Source organism: Phaseolus vulgaris, chromosome 3 (genome assembly GCF_000499845.2).
Source record: "Phaseolus vulgaris cultivar G19833 chromosome 3, P. vulgaris v2.0, whole genome shotgun sequence".
NCBI lineage: Eukaryota > Viridiplantae > Streptophyta > Magnoliopsida > Fabales > Fabaceae > Phaseolus > Phaseolus vulgaris.
In genome coordinates, this window is record NC_023757.2 from 52,674,564 (window position 1) to 52,692,147 (window position 17,584).

At 29.7% G+C, this 17,584-nt stretch overlaps 3 protein-coding genes and 1 non-coding gene across 4 annotated transcripts; 3 read left to right on the forward strand and 1 right to left on the reverse strand.

Moving 5' to 3' along the window:
- The first annotated feature begins 1,760 nt into the window (after positions 1–1,760).
- Positions 1,761–2,911, forward strand: LOC137808718 (uncharacterized protein At4g38065-like). The gene has a single exon (XM_068609981.1). It carries the CDS (start codon positions 1,807–1,809, stop codon positions 2,602–2,604), a length of 798 nt encoding a protein of 265 aa, XP_068466082.1. The 5' UTR covers positions 1,761–1,806; the 3' UTR covers positions 2,605–2,911.
- A 174-nt stretch (positions 2,912–3,085) lies between these two features.
- On the reverse strand, positions 3,086–6,698 carry LOC137808719 (uncharacterized). Its single transcript, XM_068609982.1, has 6 exons — positions 6,349–6,698; positions 6,223–6,264; positions 5,696–5,811; positions 4,209–4,314; positions 4,013–4,066; positions 3,086–3,402 (listed from the first exon to the last, which is right to left on the reverse strand). Exons 1-6 carry the CDS (start codon positions 6,643–6,645, stop codon positions 3,244–3,246), a joined length of 774 nt encoding a protein of 257 aa, XP_068466083.1. The 5' UTR covers positions 6,646–6,698; the 3' UTR covers positions 3,086–3,243.
- Positions 6,699–8,348: 1,650 nt separating this feature from the next.
- Positions 8,349–8,430, forward strand: TRNAS-GCU (transfer RNA serine (anticodon GCU)). Its single transcript has one exon. It is a non-coding gene; the product is annotated as a tRNA-Ser (tRNA).
- Positions 8,431–14,151: 5,721 nt separating this feature from the next.
- Positions 14,152–16,719, forward strand: LOC137808721 (cyclin-D4-1-like). Its single transcript, XM_068609983.1, has 6 exons — positions 14,152–14,670; positions 15,202–15,288; positions 15,380–15,478; positions 15,569–15,770; positions 15,862–15,983; positions 16,094–16,719. Exons 1-6 carry the CDS (start codon positions 14,359–14,361, stop codon positions 16,307–16,309), a joined length of 1,038 nt encoding a protein of 345 aa, XP_068466084.1. The 5' UTR covers positions 14,152–14,358; the 3' UTR covers positions 16,310–16,719.
- The last annotated feature ends 865 nt before the right edge of the window (positions 16,720–17,584 follow it).

Genomic DNA, 17,584 nt, shown 5'->3' on the forward strand with positions numbered 1-17,584 from the left:
CACATCTTAGTAACTATTATTATAATTTAGTTTGAATTGAATACAATACAATTTGATTAGAAGTAATCTAGAGTGAATTAGAATAAATGATTTAGTTGTTTTGGAACATGTGATTATTAATTAACAAATTTAAAAGTATTTATATTTATTTTACATATTTTCTTCAACTATTTCTAGTTTTCCTTTAATTTTATAAGAGTTTTTATTAATAAAAAATTGTTACAAAACAAGTCACTCTTGATAATAATATAATTTAAACTCAAGATTGTTAAATTGAGTGCTTTTTAATACTAACTCATTTTTGAGAGAGAAGCTACCAATGAAATGTTTAAGCTTTTCAAAACTATTATCAATTGTTCAAACCATTATACAATACTTCACAAAATATAAGAACACTTTCAAGTTACTTTTTCAATCTTTGTATTTTTTTCTTCTTATATTATTATATTGATGATAGATAATTAATGAAACTTTAAGGTGCCAACTTAATTAAGATGTTAAAGCTTTATAACGATGCATAACTTGATCTTAATAAAAAATAATTAGGAATCTTCCCAGGTGTAAAAACTAAAAGGGTTCCACAAAATCCATGATTTATTTGGATAAGAAGAATGTAATGAAATTGCTCTAAGAAATTGAAGCTCAAAAGAAAAGTTCGCTTCGGCTCGTCTTATGTATCAAGGTCAAAAGTTGCAAGAGTCTGAAGCTTAAGCAAAATGAAGATGATGCAATTTCTTTTATGTCCAAAAGTTGAAAACATTTGACAAAACTGAGAAAAATGTTTTTTATGCAAGAAGCAACTGAATGTCCAAACTAAAAAAAAATGGACAAAAGGTATGATGATGGCTTACAGAGAGGAAGAAGGACCAATTTGATTCTAAAAGTGAATCTAGAAAATTTGAATTAGAGGCATGTCATGATGATCTTCATGAAAACTCACACATACACTTAATTGAGGGCTTAAAGTTGAAATAGAAAAGAAAAAAACCTTAGAGTGCTTTAAAATTTATGACTTTGTCCATGCTCTCATGCTATTTCAAGGGTGGATGGTAGAACCTCTAAGAAGGGTGAATATATTGCAGTTGACTTTTTTTTGTTGTGTAGGAAACCACCTAAATCAATTGGGAACCATATGTATATGCCTAAGTCAATTCTTTTAAAACTTTACTTCCTGAGTAATTGATTTTAAATTATAAAATTCTTAAAATTTGTCAAAACAATTTATTTATTTGAGATGGTGGAATTTCAAAAATAGGAATTTAACAAATAAAATGATAAAATGATAAAATTTGTTGAAATTTAAAAAAGTGTTGATGAATTATGTAGCATAAACACTAATACGGATATTGATATGACATGAAAACAAACACAAAAATACATATAATTTTTAAAATGTAAGACACGAGAACACGGATCTATATACTTATAAAATTATGAATTATATAAATTGACAATAAAAATTTATGTACAAAATATGTATATTTTAGTTTTTTTTTAAAAAAAATATTTATTTATGACTATTTCAAAAATATTTGTTCTTTCATTTTTATAATCATAATGAAATTTTATATAATTAATTTGAATATTTTAAAAAATTAATATATTTTTTAAAATTATGTTATAACTTTACAAATGTTTAAAAATTTAAAATATATTTTTTGAATTACACATATTTTACGAGTATCGGATTATCTAATGTTTTTTTACACGATACGACGTGTCGCTGTAACGAGAGAATTGACAGTAGAATTTGAAATGAGAGTATAAAAGGTGGAATTTGGTGACAGAAGTTAGGGTGAAGAGAGAATGAAGGAAAAACCAGACACAGACAACCACGCAACATCGGAGGGAACCAGCGACTCCGACACCCTCGCTCTGCTTCGCCCTGCTCTTTCCCTTCTCAACCGTCGCACTTTCACCGCCTGTCGCGACTTCACTCGCAAGATCGCCAGATCCGAACCCAACGCCTCTCTCCAAATCGAACAAATCCTCGCGGTTGCCGACGTTCTCGCCGCCGCAGAGCGCCGCCACGACCCTCTCGACTGGTACTCCATCCTGCGCCTCAGTCCCGGCGACGCCGCCGCGGACCGCGACCTCGTACGGCAACAGTTCAAGACCCTAGTGCGTCTCCTTGACCCTAACAAGAACAAGTTTCCCTTCGCCGACGAGGCCCTCATGCGCGTGCGCGAAGCCTGGCGTGTTCTCTCTGACCCCGCACTCAAGGCCAGTTTTGACAGCAAGGTTCAAGACGCCGCCGCTTCTTCGTTCTGGACAATGTGCCCCTACTGCTGGTACCTCCACGAATACCAGAGCTGCTACGAGGATTGCACGCTGAGGTGCGCCAATTGCCAGAAGACGTTTCACGGCGCGGCGGTGAAGCCCCCTCCACCGGAGTCGGTGGTGGCGGGGAAGGAGGAGTACTACTGTTACCACGTGAGTTTGCCGCTTAGATACCCTGTTGGTGAACAGGGTAGTTTTGGTTATGAGGAAAATGGGATGCGAAAGAGATTTAGGGTTAAAACAGTGGCTAATAGGAGTAGAAGGAAAGGGTTTGTTCATGTTCATGCTCTCTCTGATTCGGACGACGCCGAGGAGAAAAGATGAGGGAAGGTTGGTTGTGGGAATTCCTGAAAAGGGGAATCTTTGTTGGGTTGGTAGTGTGGGTGCTGTTTACTGTGTGCTTCTTCTCACACATTTTGGGAAAACCTGAAAGGAGAATCTTTTTGTAGGGTATCATGTTTTCTTGGTTTTGTAGGAAAAGGAGCATCATCATGCATTGCTTCTATTTTGCTGTTTTGCAATGCTGCTTCTGCCAGAAACATGATGAATTCTTTATTTTGGGTGTAATAGTTTGTCTTTTACCACTGCTATTTAGAAAGAGATATCTTGATCTTATTCTTGCTCAAGAAAACATAGTTTGCTATCCAAAAACCATAGTTTATTTATATTTTAGTCCACAATTTTGTGCTGTTTCTATACAAATTATATAATTTGTTATAATTTCTCTGAATTTGCAAATTATGTAACATTATTAGTAAAACTAAAGACAAATATTTTAGTTTTTAAACTATTCTGTAAACAAATATTATTAGTAAAACTACTGTAAACAAGTTCTCCCATTTCAAATTAGTCAAAAGTCATATCTACATGAAAACTTTTATAAAAAAAAATAGTCCTGATCTCAGGTAAAGAAGTATGTTCCATATAATGAGAAAAATATAAAAGATCTCATGTGAACATTCTTCACTGCTTATAAAACTTCAATTCTCTGCTACAATTGGCTTTCAGTGCATCCTCCAATTTCTCAGCTTGGTCAAAATCAACTTTAAAAGTAACCATAGATATGCCATCTTTACCGGTATCATAATCCTCCTTCATGTCTTCTGCGTTAAAAGATTTCACCTGAAAAAAAAACAAATGAGCAACAGATTCGGAAACATTTAGACTCAGAAAGAACACAGTCGTATATTGTTCTTGCAATAAGAAAAATATACGAGTGGTAATTGCAAGGGTGCAGCTTATGTTTTTATACACTTCGTACCATCTCAAGCACAAGTACCAGCAGTGAGATTGATATCATTGCATTAGTGAAATCAAATTAAAGAGAACCTGTGATTTCTGAACTAGTAATTTTTCTTTCCCTCAAAAACGTTAAAATGGAGAGATTACCAATGCAGTGTAGACATATAATGTGTTTGTAATGGCTGTAGGAATCCACGATGAGGATAAAATCATGGTGAAGTCACCACGAAAGTAAGTAGTTGTTGCTTTAGAAAATCACAGTGAGTTCACCTCACCATGTTACTAAACATGTACGGGGTGAATAAGTAGAAATTAAAAAGTGTTGCTCAAATTTACGTAAATTCATTCATTCGCAGGACTTGTTGCAACACAAAAACATGAATATCCAAATCTTGTACTTCTCATTAGTTTTTTCAGTCAAATCCAAGTCTAACTTAAAAACTCATTCAATATCATCAGGAAGTTATCATATACATTTGCCAGAACTAACCTGATGGTAGAGAACTCCAAGTAGTTCAGAGGGCACCTCTACACCCATTGGCACCTACATTTTTTACAAGATTATACATAAATTGATACAACCATAAACAAGCATAATGAGTTCAGAAAACCTTAAAGAAAGTGAAAAGCTGGGACATGGGTACAGCTAAAACTAAAGATGCATCGTGGGCTAAGAAAAAAACTACCTTTGTTTTCGTAAAACAGGTTGGGGCATTCCTCAAGCATTCTGACGCAATTCCTCCATAAGCCCTGACCAATCCCCCAGTACCTAATTTGATACCCCCATAATGCCTGAAATTTAATATAGATCACAATACAAATTTATATTCCAAATCCAGCATCAAAACAAAACAGCTTAGTGCTTATTACACATAACACACTAACAGGCTTATGTACAAAACCATCAAAAAAGAAAATCCCACCGATAGTCTTAAAAGTTTTTGGTTAATGTATAAGACTTACAGTTAGCTTTCTGTTTTAAGTTTGTTGATAGTTTCTATAGCTGATATATATACATACATACATATATGTATATATCAAGCTTTGTTGTTAGATGACTGGTACTTAGTTTTGCTTTTATCTTGTAATCAAAACTTTATACAAGTTCCTTCCCTTTTCAATGCAATTCAGTTTTTCTTTTGGTAAAATCCTCTAATCCACTACTCTACAGCCCAATCTCAAATGTTGCTTCTTGATCCCTTACCTTCTGCTACTAATGTTTTTTCTATGGTGGTCCAACAAGAAACTTTAGCTTTAGTGACCTAAATTCAGCCTTCATCAAAGTTTCTTGGAAGAGGTTGATCCAGTGATAAGAAACAATAAGATAAGCAATGCATTCACTGCAAAAAGACCAATCATACTGTGAAAACATGCTTCTTTAAGCATGGTTAGTTTTCTCCCAGGTTATTGAACCACAAAATCTGCCTCCAACATGATTGCATCCTCCCCGGATGACCCTACAGCACCAAATCTTAGTGCTGAACAAATTCAAGCATCGGTTGCCCTTCCACTGTCCCTACAGCCACAACATTTACTTCCAACTTGGTCAGCAGAAATGGTGTTAACACTTCACCTCAAACTTCAGGTACCTCTCCTAGTAAATTGATTTTGGACTCAGGAGATACTAACCAATAGCACCCTCTTTACGTTTCTTTTCCTTAAAGAAAATCAATTTATACATGTTTCTCTTCCAAATGGTAAACATTCTATGGCTAATTTTTCTGGTAGTGTGATTTTATCCCCTCGTGTCTCTCTTCACAATGTGCTTTATATTGTTAACTTGTTCAATTTGAATCTGTTAACAAACTCACTTCCTCTCCACCTTGCACTTTGTTTTTTTCTTCTAATGATTATGTTATCATTAACACAACTACGAGGAAGATTGGGATGGCTAAAGCACAAAATGGATTCTACATTTTGAACTTACCTTTCTACACACATTCCCCCACAATTATAGAAGGACTTCGTAAAGGGGAAAGAACCCTTAATTTTAAACACCTGAAGGTTGTATACATTTCATTAGAGTGTCAAAACATACTTTTCTTTTGTTTTTTCTTCAGGTAAGAGGGTGAGGGGCGATGATAGACATCAAATGCATGCAAACCGAGACGTTTCATTAATTCAAAGTTGTAGACATTGATATGCACATGTGAAATATAAGGTCAAGATTAACCTGATCACCACCACCATCACCCTGTCTAATCCTGAAGAATCAATAACAGTTTGTATTGGTTTCCCAGCTGTTCCTGGAACCTCACCGTCATCATTGGACCGGTATAGATCTCCCACCTGTCATACAAAAAAAATATATGAGCAAAAGATGATAAAGTGATCTTCCTTTTTATGTTTTCCAAATCCAATCAATACCCTTAATCTGTATATAAACTAGCTAATGAGCAAAGTATGATATGCCACCTTTTAGGCTGAAACAAGTGAATGAACTATAGCTGCCACAATAAAAACATAAACCCCAATGCATGCTGTAGGGACCAGAAAATAGAAATCTCCAACAATAAGTCAGGCAAGAGAGAAATCATTTCCAACTCATACCATACCATTTGACTGAAATATTCATATAAATGAAAGACAATAAAAAAGAACACTAAATATTCAGAGACCCCCAAAATATATGCAGTGGAAAAAACACAAGCAACCATTACCAACACTTCCATTAAAGTAAAAAACAATCCTTTACGGTACCTTGTAAGCCCAGGTATTGTGGGTGGCACGTGGATCACGGACCTAATAATAAACCAACAAAACTTAAAATCAATGTGAAAGAAAAAAAAAGAGTACAATAAGCGAAAAAAAGTGAAGGAAATGAACCTGAGAAAGGAAAGACATGGCGGATTTTTCATCGGAGATGGGGCCAGCAATGGCAATGAACTTGCTTTTCTTAATCTCTTTCTTGACAATGACCCTCTCTTGGATTGTGGTGAAGGCACCACCAGAATTGCTGGTGCTGGCCATGGTGGTTTTGTTGGATTTGGCGGTGGCAAAGAGTGAAGCGCAGAGGCGGTGCTGAGTGTTGGGTATCCTTATCGACAGAAACATGTGTCTCTGCAAACAAGTTTTCCTTGGCTGTCTCTCAAAGCTACAAAATGAATGATCAATCGTCGCCATTTTCTTTCTCCTTCTCCTTATTCCCCATTATAATCGTTTCTCGAAACACGACAAATTTATTTTTCCTTTATCCTTATTAATATTTTATTTGATTGTTTTATTTTGGATATTTTAATCACTTAACTGCTTTTTTTTATTTTTAATATTAATATACCGTTATTTCATAAAAAATAATTATCAATTTTAAATTTTAATTATGAAGTAAACACGAAATAATTAAACTTTTTTTTACAGTGATAGGTTGAAGTTTTTTTTTTTCATATCATCATCTCTCATCTCTTAGAACTATAAAAGTTATAGTTGGTATCTATTTTTATCATTTGATTTAATTATTATCCCTTTTTATTATTTAATTTTTATTTATTTAAAAAATATATAATAAAAAAATGTTGATACACAGCACGCAGCTGTGTTCCTAATAATAATAATAATAATTTAGGATGGATGTATAAAAATATAAATAGTTATATATTTAATAAATGTGATGTAAATTATTTACATTATATTATATTTTTACTTTATGATTATTTTGAATTTTAGTTCTCAGAAAAAATATTTCTGTTAAATATTTTTTACATATTTTCATTTATTGTTAATTTTTAATATAAATCATAAATACTGGACAACATATAAATTAAAATTACATATCAATTGTCAATAATAATAATAATACATTAATGTCAACCGTTAAAATATATTTTAAGATTATTGAGACAGAAAAAAAAAATTATATTAAAGGGGATAAATATATTTTAGTGTTCTCGTTTGGGTATTGGGGCTTGGACAACGATTGCTAGACACACCCTATCGGTTGATCGCTTCAATCTTGAGTCCTCTCTTCTTACTGCCTTTCCTTCCTTCTTCATCTCCTTTTGCGATCGCTTGGGAACACAGACTCGGGTGTTACCTACAAAAGGTACTTCGAAGATCAAGTTAGTAAAGGATTTGACTATCGGTTGTCGATGCATTGTAAATAATGACGTACTTGATTCTTGGAATCTACATAATTTATATTACCTTATGCCTTTGTTGGTGGGCAAGATTATATGATTAGTTCATGTTTATGATTGCGCTAAATAGGTCTTAATCATGGGTTAACTTTGCTGACTTTGTCAACTCATGACTCGTCAAAGTGGGTCAGTCGGTTGCATGCAAACTAAAGACCCCATTATTGTAAACAAACGATCAGATGATCTATGTTACTAATTACTATTATCTCACTCAAATAATACAGTAGCACAAAAAATATGTTTACAATTTTGTTTATAAAGATAAATGTCTTCTGACTTTCATTCTAACACTACAAAAAAAATCAATAGAAAAAATCTTACATATTTTATATTTTATTTTTAAGTTGTTATTATTATTTTTATTATTTATAAGTAATTTTACATATTTTATTTTTAATTTTTCATTATTATTTTTTCTTTTTTATTAATTATAATTATTATATATATTATCATAATTATTTAACCACTACCAGATAAATTTTGTTGTAATAATTCTTGTTATCCAATATTTCTGTTTACACTTTTACAATATTTAAGCCTTTCATCATAGCAAATAATAAATTTATTTAGTTAGCTAAAAAAAACTTGAACGAGGACTGTACTTTGTTTATGATTATTATTTTATGGAAATTAAGAACATTTTAAAAAGTAAAAACGTTAAATTTTAAATTAAGATTTAGGAGAATATCCAATGTCGCTTTGGCCGAGTGGTTAAGGCGTGTGCCTGCTAAGTACATGGGGTTTCCCCGCGAGAGTTCGAATCTCTCAGGCGACGTTTTCTTTTTCTTTTCTTTTTCATTTCCTCTAATATATTTACAATTATACCCTCATCCTCATAAATTATTTTTTTAAGAACTCCTCAATTAAAAAATAAGAAACAAATTGTCTTAATATGAAAAAATTTTCTATTAAAAAATTAAAATATACTCACATAAATTTTTATTATCAATTTATATAATATATAGATTTGTATGTTCATGTTCTATATTTTAAAAATTATACGTATTTTCTTATTCATATGAATATTCGTGTTTATGTTAATTAACTTTCCATTCTTTTATTTGGTAGCAAAAATCTTGGTGGCTAATTAGACATCAATTTAAAAACTAGTTAACAGTAATATAAACTAATTTAAAAATCAATTTTTTTTAATCTTTAAAATGGTCTCTAATTTAGTCACTATAGCAACTAATTAGTTTTTTATCTAAAAATTGATTCTTATTTCATGATTTTCTTGTAGTGTCAGTAATATGCACATATAATATAAATAAAAGTAAACTATAAAATATTTGTCCTCTTCTCTATTTCCGTATCGAATGGGAAATATTCAAATTTTAAAAAACATGATTTTTTGTTCTTATTGAGTTAGAGTGTTGAAGTCCCATGTGATGAATGGGAGGTTGAGTTAGTTGGGTATTGGTCGAAAATAAAATAATAATAATAATATTTATTTGCGAAACATTATTAAACATTCAAGTAAATAATATGTTAAGAAATATTATGTAAGTTCTTTTAGGTAATATTTTATATTTATAGATTTTTGTTTATTAGATCTTTGATAAGATATTAGAGTGATTATTATGATCGTTATTCAGATGATAGTTATATTAAGAGTATTTAATTATTATTTTTATTGTACGATTGTCGATTTAAGTGTATTATTCCCTTATTATGGATAGGTACATAAGTTTTTTAACTCAAAATTCGAAAATAAATATAAGTGGATCAAATTGAAAGATTAACGAGTTTAAATAAGTCCACATTTTCACAACTTTTAGTATGACAAATATATTTAAATGATGCAGCTTAAAAATTTATTATTTTTAAATAGCAATAATGGTATTAGTGAAGAGTTTTTAATGATAAAGTTTAATTAATTTAAGTATATCATAAATGCAACAATTAATGTCATATTTTCAGTTTCCTCTAACACATAACGTTTTCGTGTCACATTGCCCTAGGTTTTCATATTTGAAGTGAAATCATCTTTTCACATTCAAGTTTAAGCTTTTTACCATTTATTTTCTTCTTTACTTTTTACCTTTTTTGAAACTAATCTTCATCATTTTTTATTAACCCTACCTTGGTACGTTTCCATGGCCTCATCTTCATCTTCTTCACTTAAATTATTGGTATTTAAATTATATAGATGTGTCCATCTTCTTTTATGATAATAATAAATAAATAAATAATTATCATAATTTTCTTATTAAGTTTTATAAAAATATATTCATAAAAAGAAATTATAAAATAAATAATTTGGATAATTTTATTATAGGTATTTTTTAAAATAGTTAATTAAATTAAAAACATTTACAAAATATAAAAGGTAAAATAATAAAATAAATTATATTAATAAAAGTATAATTAATAACAAAATATGTATACTAAAGATAATTTCATTTATAAAAGAATCATCTTTATCTTTATTAATAGTTATTAATAGTTATAGATAAATAATTACTCTAAATCACAATTTCTTTATCAGTATCTTCATAAGTTTACCAAGTACTCATCTTCTTAAGAGAAATTCATTAATCTAATAAAAGAAATAAGTTCAAAATGAAATTTAGTAAAGAATTTTTAAATTGACAAAATAATATTGAGATTAACTGAAAAATAACCAGATGAAATAATTATGAGGCTTCCTAAAGAAAATGTTGAACTTGTACCAAGTAGATATGGCATAAAAATATTTTCATAACCTAAAATCAGAATCTATGGTTGGTTGATGGAATTACTAATTTCCAATCATAAGTGTTTTAAAAATATGCATTATTTTATCTTCAAGTGGGAAGCCACAAGGACGACATATACTGCTTTGCATACACAAAGATTCTCTTTTTATTCTAAATTTGTGCAATTACACATTTAGAGTAGCTTTTCATCGTTTGAAACTTGACATCTCAGTTATTACAAAACTTATATCTCAGTTAGACTGACACCTCAAACAATAACAATCATTTATCATTACATAAAAAAAATATTATTTAAAAAAAATATTAAAATATGAGATTATTAAACCCTACTTTTTGACTAAGCAAATTTTTATACTATAACCCACCCTTAAGCAAAACACATAAAATAACCCACATTTTCATGTATATTTTTTGACATGTCTGTAACAACCAGAAGGGACTGATCAAGATTAATTTACACGTGATTCTGGCTATGGTATAAAGTCTTCCATTGATGACCATATCAAGAGTTTTTTTTGGAGACAACTCTCATTGAGAGTTGATGGAAAGATAAAGAGGAAGCATCTTTGGGTGATGAAAAAGGCTTGGAATATTTCTTCCTAAAGGTTTAGAAAGAGAGCATGCATTTCATTTTAAAGTCACCTTCTTCAAGGGGTTTTTCCATTAAAGAACTAGAATCAATTTCATCACAAACTTTTTAAAAATCTAGGAACCCTTTTAAAAATATTTTGAAAGAATTAAATCTAACTCCACTTCGAAGAGTCAGTTTATAAGATCAAGTTTGCACTTACTTATATAATATGAAATATTTTTTTTTTTTCGATAAAATCAATTTATAAGATGAAATTTACGTTCATTTATATGCCATAAAATGTTCTTATCTCTAATCAGTATTGTTGGATCTCCGACTTTTTAGTAAGTTTTTTAAATTAAACTTTTATGTATAATTAGTTTTCAATGTGAATATTGATTTATTTTGCTTTCCTTTTAAAGTTATAGCATTTCTTGATTGCAGGTTTTGCTATACTTTTGTATGGTGGCTGGGCTGGAATCAGAAGTTCAGAAGTATTGCAATAGCACATGACTACCCACTTGTTTATGCTTCTTAAACACTTCCTTTCTTACAACATTCTCAATACTTTTTTTTTATAAGAATTACTGAAAAAACAAATATTATTTTAAATCACTTGTATTTGTTATGTTTACGATACTCTTGTTGGAGATCCCACATCGATTAGAGATGAGAGTCTTTCATAGTATATAAGTGGGTGCAAACCTCAATCCTATGAGCTGGTTTTATGAAGTTGAGTTAGGCTTAAAGTCCACTTTTGTAATAACTCTTGCAAATCATTTTACTATTTATGTAATTTTAGATTTTGTTTTGCCTTTTAATGATAATAGATAAGTACAATTTGGTATGATGAGTGAAAATGAGAAAGTAAAAAAGAAAAAGAAAGGGAGTGATATTTGTGATTGTTTGAATTAAGAGAAAGAGAACTATGATTGGATTTGTGACTAATTTTATAAATGTAAAAATAAAATAAAATGATATATTTATCAAATGATCAAATAGTCTTTATTATATTTTAAATTAAATTTGATTAATTATTAAATTATAATTTTATTATTAATACTAATGTTAATAATATTATTAAAAATGTTTGTTATAATTTTTTTTACTAAGGATTTGGTTCTTCTTAATAAGAAAATGGTTACGCGAAGGATTTAGGACTAATTAATATTAAAAAAAAATTTAATATTAAAAAAAATTCACTTATAATAGTATAGTGTCAATTAGATTAACGAAAGACTATATATTCAATAATAATAATAATAAAAATAATATAGCATCATTAAATTACACACATATATATATATATATATATATATATATATTTAGTAATAATAAAAAACAAGACAACTATATATTTTTATAATAACAAATATTATATAGTTTTAATTAAGTCGGCATAAGTGTATATACTTAGTAACAAATAAATAAAAAATTATATAGTGTCGGTAAAATTGATAGATCACTATATGTTTTCATAATAAAAGTAATATTATATAGTGTTAGAATAGTCAACACAATACTATTTATTTATTTTGTAATAATTTTTTCAATAGATTGGTTCGACTTAAAAAGTCTTAATATTAGTTGTAAAAAAGTAAAGTTGAAGTAGTGGAATTGCTTTTTATTTCACGAACACTGTTCTTTTGTGGGTAACTCAACATTGCATCACCAATTGATAGGTCTGGAGAAAACATGTTAATGATCATGAAATCAACTAGTCTAAGTTTCTTATATTTTGTTTGGAGAGGTTGATATGTAATTTAACTTATTTTATCATTTTTTTAAAATAATTTTTTTTATAAGATTAGAGAAGTTGTATTAATATAACACGATTTTATTATAAAAAAAAATAAAATTATGTGAATGTAACATAATTTTTATAATAAAATTCTTTACTAAAAATAACTAAAATAAAAATTAAATTTAGAGACTAAAAATATTTAATCACTGTAGTAACTAAATTAGATATTATTTTAGAGATTAAAAATTTATTGATATTTTCTATTATTAATAAAATTTTATAAAATAATTTTTAAATTAGTATTTAAATTAGTTACTAAGGTTTTAGTTACTAATATTTTAATTTTTAAATTAGTCTATAAAAAATACTAATAAAAATTAATTTAAGATACAAAGTAGTAGCTAAAACATTGATAATTAATGGTTAGATATCATTTTAAAAACTATTTTATCAACTTTTATTAATAATAAAAACTACTTTAGATACTAATAATTTTTTATATTTATAAAATAGTCTCTATTTTAGTTAAATAATAGCTAATTATTTTAATCTCTAAAACTAATTTTTATTTAATATTTTTTTTAATACGTTTCACATTAATATAATTTTTTTTATAAATAAAGTTGAGACAACTTTTCCAATCTCATAATATATTAAAAAGGAACTAGGAGAGAAAAACCGACTCATTCTACTAAAAAAAACTATTTTATCATCTTATTCTAGTGTGTTTTTATTGCACATATTAATATATGCAAATATTTTAAGTAAATTATATATGTGGTAGTAAAACAATCATTGACCTAAATATGAGCCGTTCATAAAAATAATTAAAGAATTTAATAATGTAAGAAAAGAGTTTCTTTCAATGATTAGGTGTTTTGGTAGTGAAAAAAATACAAGTATGAGAGTATATTACGGTTTCTCTCTCTCCCTCTTCAATCCTGGAAAAAAAGTTTTCTTTAAATATTTTTTAGTGATGTTACAATGGTCAAAGTTATAAAGACAAATAGCACATTAAATTTGTTATTAAAACTTATCATTTTTACATGTAAGGTCAAAACAATAAAGTATAGAGAAGTATAAGAACAAAATAATAATTACTCTTTTTTATTTTACAAAAAATAAATCAATACTTCATTTAAGAATATTAAAACTAGTTTTTTATTACTTGTATATTCAACATAGTCATAGTTTGGCCAAATTATTGAGTCAAAAACAAGTAACCAGATAATTATAGAAAATAATTGTGTTTTTTTAACACAAAAGAGAAACCCTTGTTTGATTTGATACTATGAAAGTGGAAAAACCAAACAATTTTGGTAATGTTTTAAGATTTTGATATTGTTTACTTATTTATTTTGTTTTACTTGATGAGACCAGATGAGACCCACAATTACACGTATGAACCAATAGAATCTGGCGGCTTCACAAATATTACTGTTCTATACCCTTTTAAGTCTTTAACCTAAGCCACATGCTCAGTTTCCTACAAAAACGTTGTCCCCTTCCCCACCCTCTTCTTACATCCTCCACTTTACACTACTCTCAATCCTCAAGTCTCAACACTGTTTTCTCCTACCCTTTTTCATTCTTCTGCAGAAAATGCTGCATCAACCTTTTTTCATTTAATCCAGCTAGTGAAAGACTAGTTTTTTAGGTTTTTTTTTAATACCATTTTGAGGTGTATCAATGGAAGAGAGCATTGACCCTGCAACCTCAAGCCTTCTGTGTCTGGAAAACAATGACATGTGCTTTGATGATTTTGACTGTAATGTTGCAGATGAGTCTCCTTACTGGGACCGCAAAAATCCTAACTTTAACAATCAATGTCTGATTGAGGACAATCTTGGATTGGATTCTCCTGTACTGAGTGATGAAATTGTTTTGGGTTTGGTTGGGAAGGAGAGGGATCATTTGCCCCGGGATGATTACCTCCAGAGGCTGCTTGGTGGGGACTTGGACTTGAGTGTTAGGAGGCAGGCTCTTGATTGGATTTGGAAGGTGGGTTCATTGGTTTTCTCTAAATGGGACTTCTTGATTCCTGATTCTTTGATTGATGGAGAATAATTTCTTTTCATCAATGAAAGATAAAACTGAATCCCCTCTAAGATTTTTTTCTTGGATCCTTTACCTTGCTGGTTCAACTATATTTAATTAATGGGGTTTTAGCATCTAAAGATTAACTTTTGCATTCTTGTATAAATTTCTTTGCGATTTATGGTTATCTTATTGGATTTCAATCGGCTCTTGTATTGGAATTTTCTTTATGTTCATCAGTTCCATAACTTTCGAAGTGAGTATCAGTAGCTGTGCCACTTAATCCGTACACTGGTTTTGCTAGGCCAAATTCCTTATGTTGCTTCTTGTTCTTCTCATTCTATTGAGATATTGATCATGTTCTACTCATTACTTGTTGCTGCTGTGCGATTTGGTTTTAGATTTATAACTCTGTTAACCCTGTAGCTTATTTCAATGTGTGAATCATTTAGATTGATAACTCTCACCAAAGTTTACTCTGTCTAATGTGAACAGGCTCATGCACACTATGATTTTGGACCCTCTAGCTTATGTCTATCTGTGAACTACTTGGATCGGTTCCTATCGGTCTATGAATTACCAGTAAGATCTAATACTAAAATGACACCAGTGTTATTTTGCGTTTATCTTTTCTGATCTCTTTTTGACAGTCTAAATTCACTCTGCTGACCAGGGAGGCAACACTTGGAGTGCACAACTGTTAGCTATAGCATGTCTGTCAATTGCTACTAAAATGGATGAGATCAAAGTGCCTTCTTGTATAGATATACAGGTATAGAAGAATGTTTTACAAAGATTGTAAAATATACTTTTGTTATGTACATTTTTCTCTGATTTTATGACCTTTGTTTGTGATTGGTAGGTTGGAGAACCTAAGTTTCTATTTGAAGCTAAAACCATTCAAAGAATGGAACTACTGGTATTAAGCACATTGAAATGGAAAATGCAAGCTTTAACTCCATTTTCCTTCGTAGACTACTTCCTCAAGAAGATCACTTGTGACCAACTTCTAGTAAGGTCATCCATTCTGAGATCAGTTGGGCTCATCCTTGACATAATTACATGTATATATTCTCTTCACTCTGTTAGTATGTTTAGTTTTTATCCTATGCACTTGAGAAACAATGCAGTGATTGTTGGCAAAAATCTATGTAGGTGTCAATTTCTTGGAATTCAAGCCTTCTGAAATTGCTGCAGCAGTGGCAATTTCTGTGTCAAGAAAATTTCAAGCAGAAGAGATTGATGAAGCTTTGACATCTTTTGTGATTGTAGGAAAGGTAATATGGTGATTTGACTCCCACTTCCCACACAACAATCATCGTTTGATATTTACAATCTTCATTTGTAAATCATTGTTTTACTAAATCATGAGGTTTTCATTTTGCAGGAAAGAATTCTGAAGTGTCTTGAATTGATTAGAGATTTGCCTTTGATCCAAGCTTCTACTAATTTGGGCAGCAACTTAGCACCATTGGTGCCTCAAAGCCCCATTGGGGTGCTGGATGCTGCATGCTTGATCTCTATTAGTGATGAATTAACCCTTGGATTTTCTACAGATTCTTCTCTTGATACTCCAAATTCTAAGAGGATGAAATCTTGTTGAAATCTTGTTCTGACCCTCTTGATGGGACTTTCAAGTCATGAAATTTTAATTTATCCCTTTCACCAAAGTTCATTTGGTTTGGTTGAATAAGAGGCTAGTGTGGTCTTATAGGCAGTTGGTAACACACTCAATGAGAGTGAATCTTTGATGAATAAGACAGAAATTTAAGCAATTTGATGCTTAAAGCAGGAAAAGTAGGCTATGCTAGCAGGTTATAATCAAGTTATAAAAACACTTGCTATTGCTCCCATGATGTGGATGACAGTTTTGATGAAACATTGTGTTGCTAGGCAAAATTTGTCAAGTGACAAGAATTTAGTATTTGGACAGAATAGTTTTTTTTTCTTTAAATGTCCAAACTTTTCATTGTTTCGGGAATAGAATGAAATACAGATTGGATTTGTTTTTTAGTTTGTGTTCTTTACAAATTCTGGTACAAAGTACTTAGCTTCCTATTATCTTGTTTTGTTTGGTCTGTGAAAGTTGTTGGGCATGAACAAATGACAAAAGAGAGTACATGAGTATTATGACGCAAAGGAGCTTGTACACTCCTCTTAAATTATGTGTTCGGACATACATATTGGACACTTACACTCATAGAACACGTTTTGGTAAAATGTCCAATTTAAAAAATATTAGTTGAATTTTTTATAATTTTAGCATGATTTTAACACAATTTAAAAAAAAAATACATTAATTTTCTAAAAACACTTAAACTTATTGTATAAATTTTTAGTATGATTATGAAAATAAGTAACAAATTTTTTTAAACTAGTCCTAAAAAACATCTTTCTACTCTAACAAAAAATTGAAACATATTTGTACACATAAATCTTTATTATCAATTTATATAATTCATAATTATATAATATATAGATTGTGTCTTTGTATCCTACATTTTAGATATTATATGTATATTCGTATCCGTTTCTGCTACATATATTAATTGAGTTAGGGAAATTGAATATTATATTAAACATTTTTAAGGAAGCGATTAATCAATGGTTTATGATGGTTAATGAATAAAAATGGGTGAAAAGAAATGAGTGTTCACATTAGTTAGTTGATATATATTGGTTTGAGGTAATATGGTAAATGTGGTTTGGACCGTTGGTTTGGGTGGGTCGTTGTCAGTATTTGCGACCAAGATTTAGTAATGTAGCGGAGATTTGTCTTTGTTGGAACACGGAATTGCTGAGAGATGGCTATCAACAATATCATACTTATATATCGATTATATTAATTTAACACTCAAATAAATTATTATTTTATTTT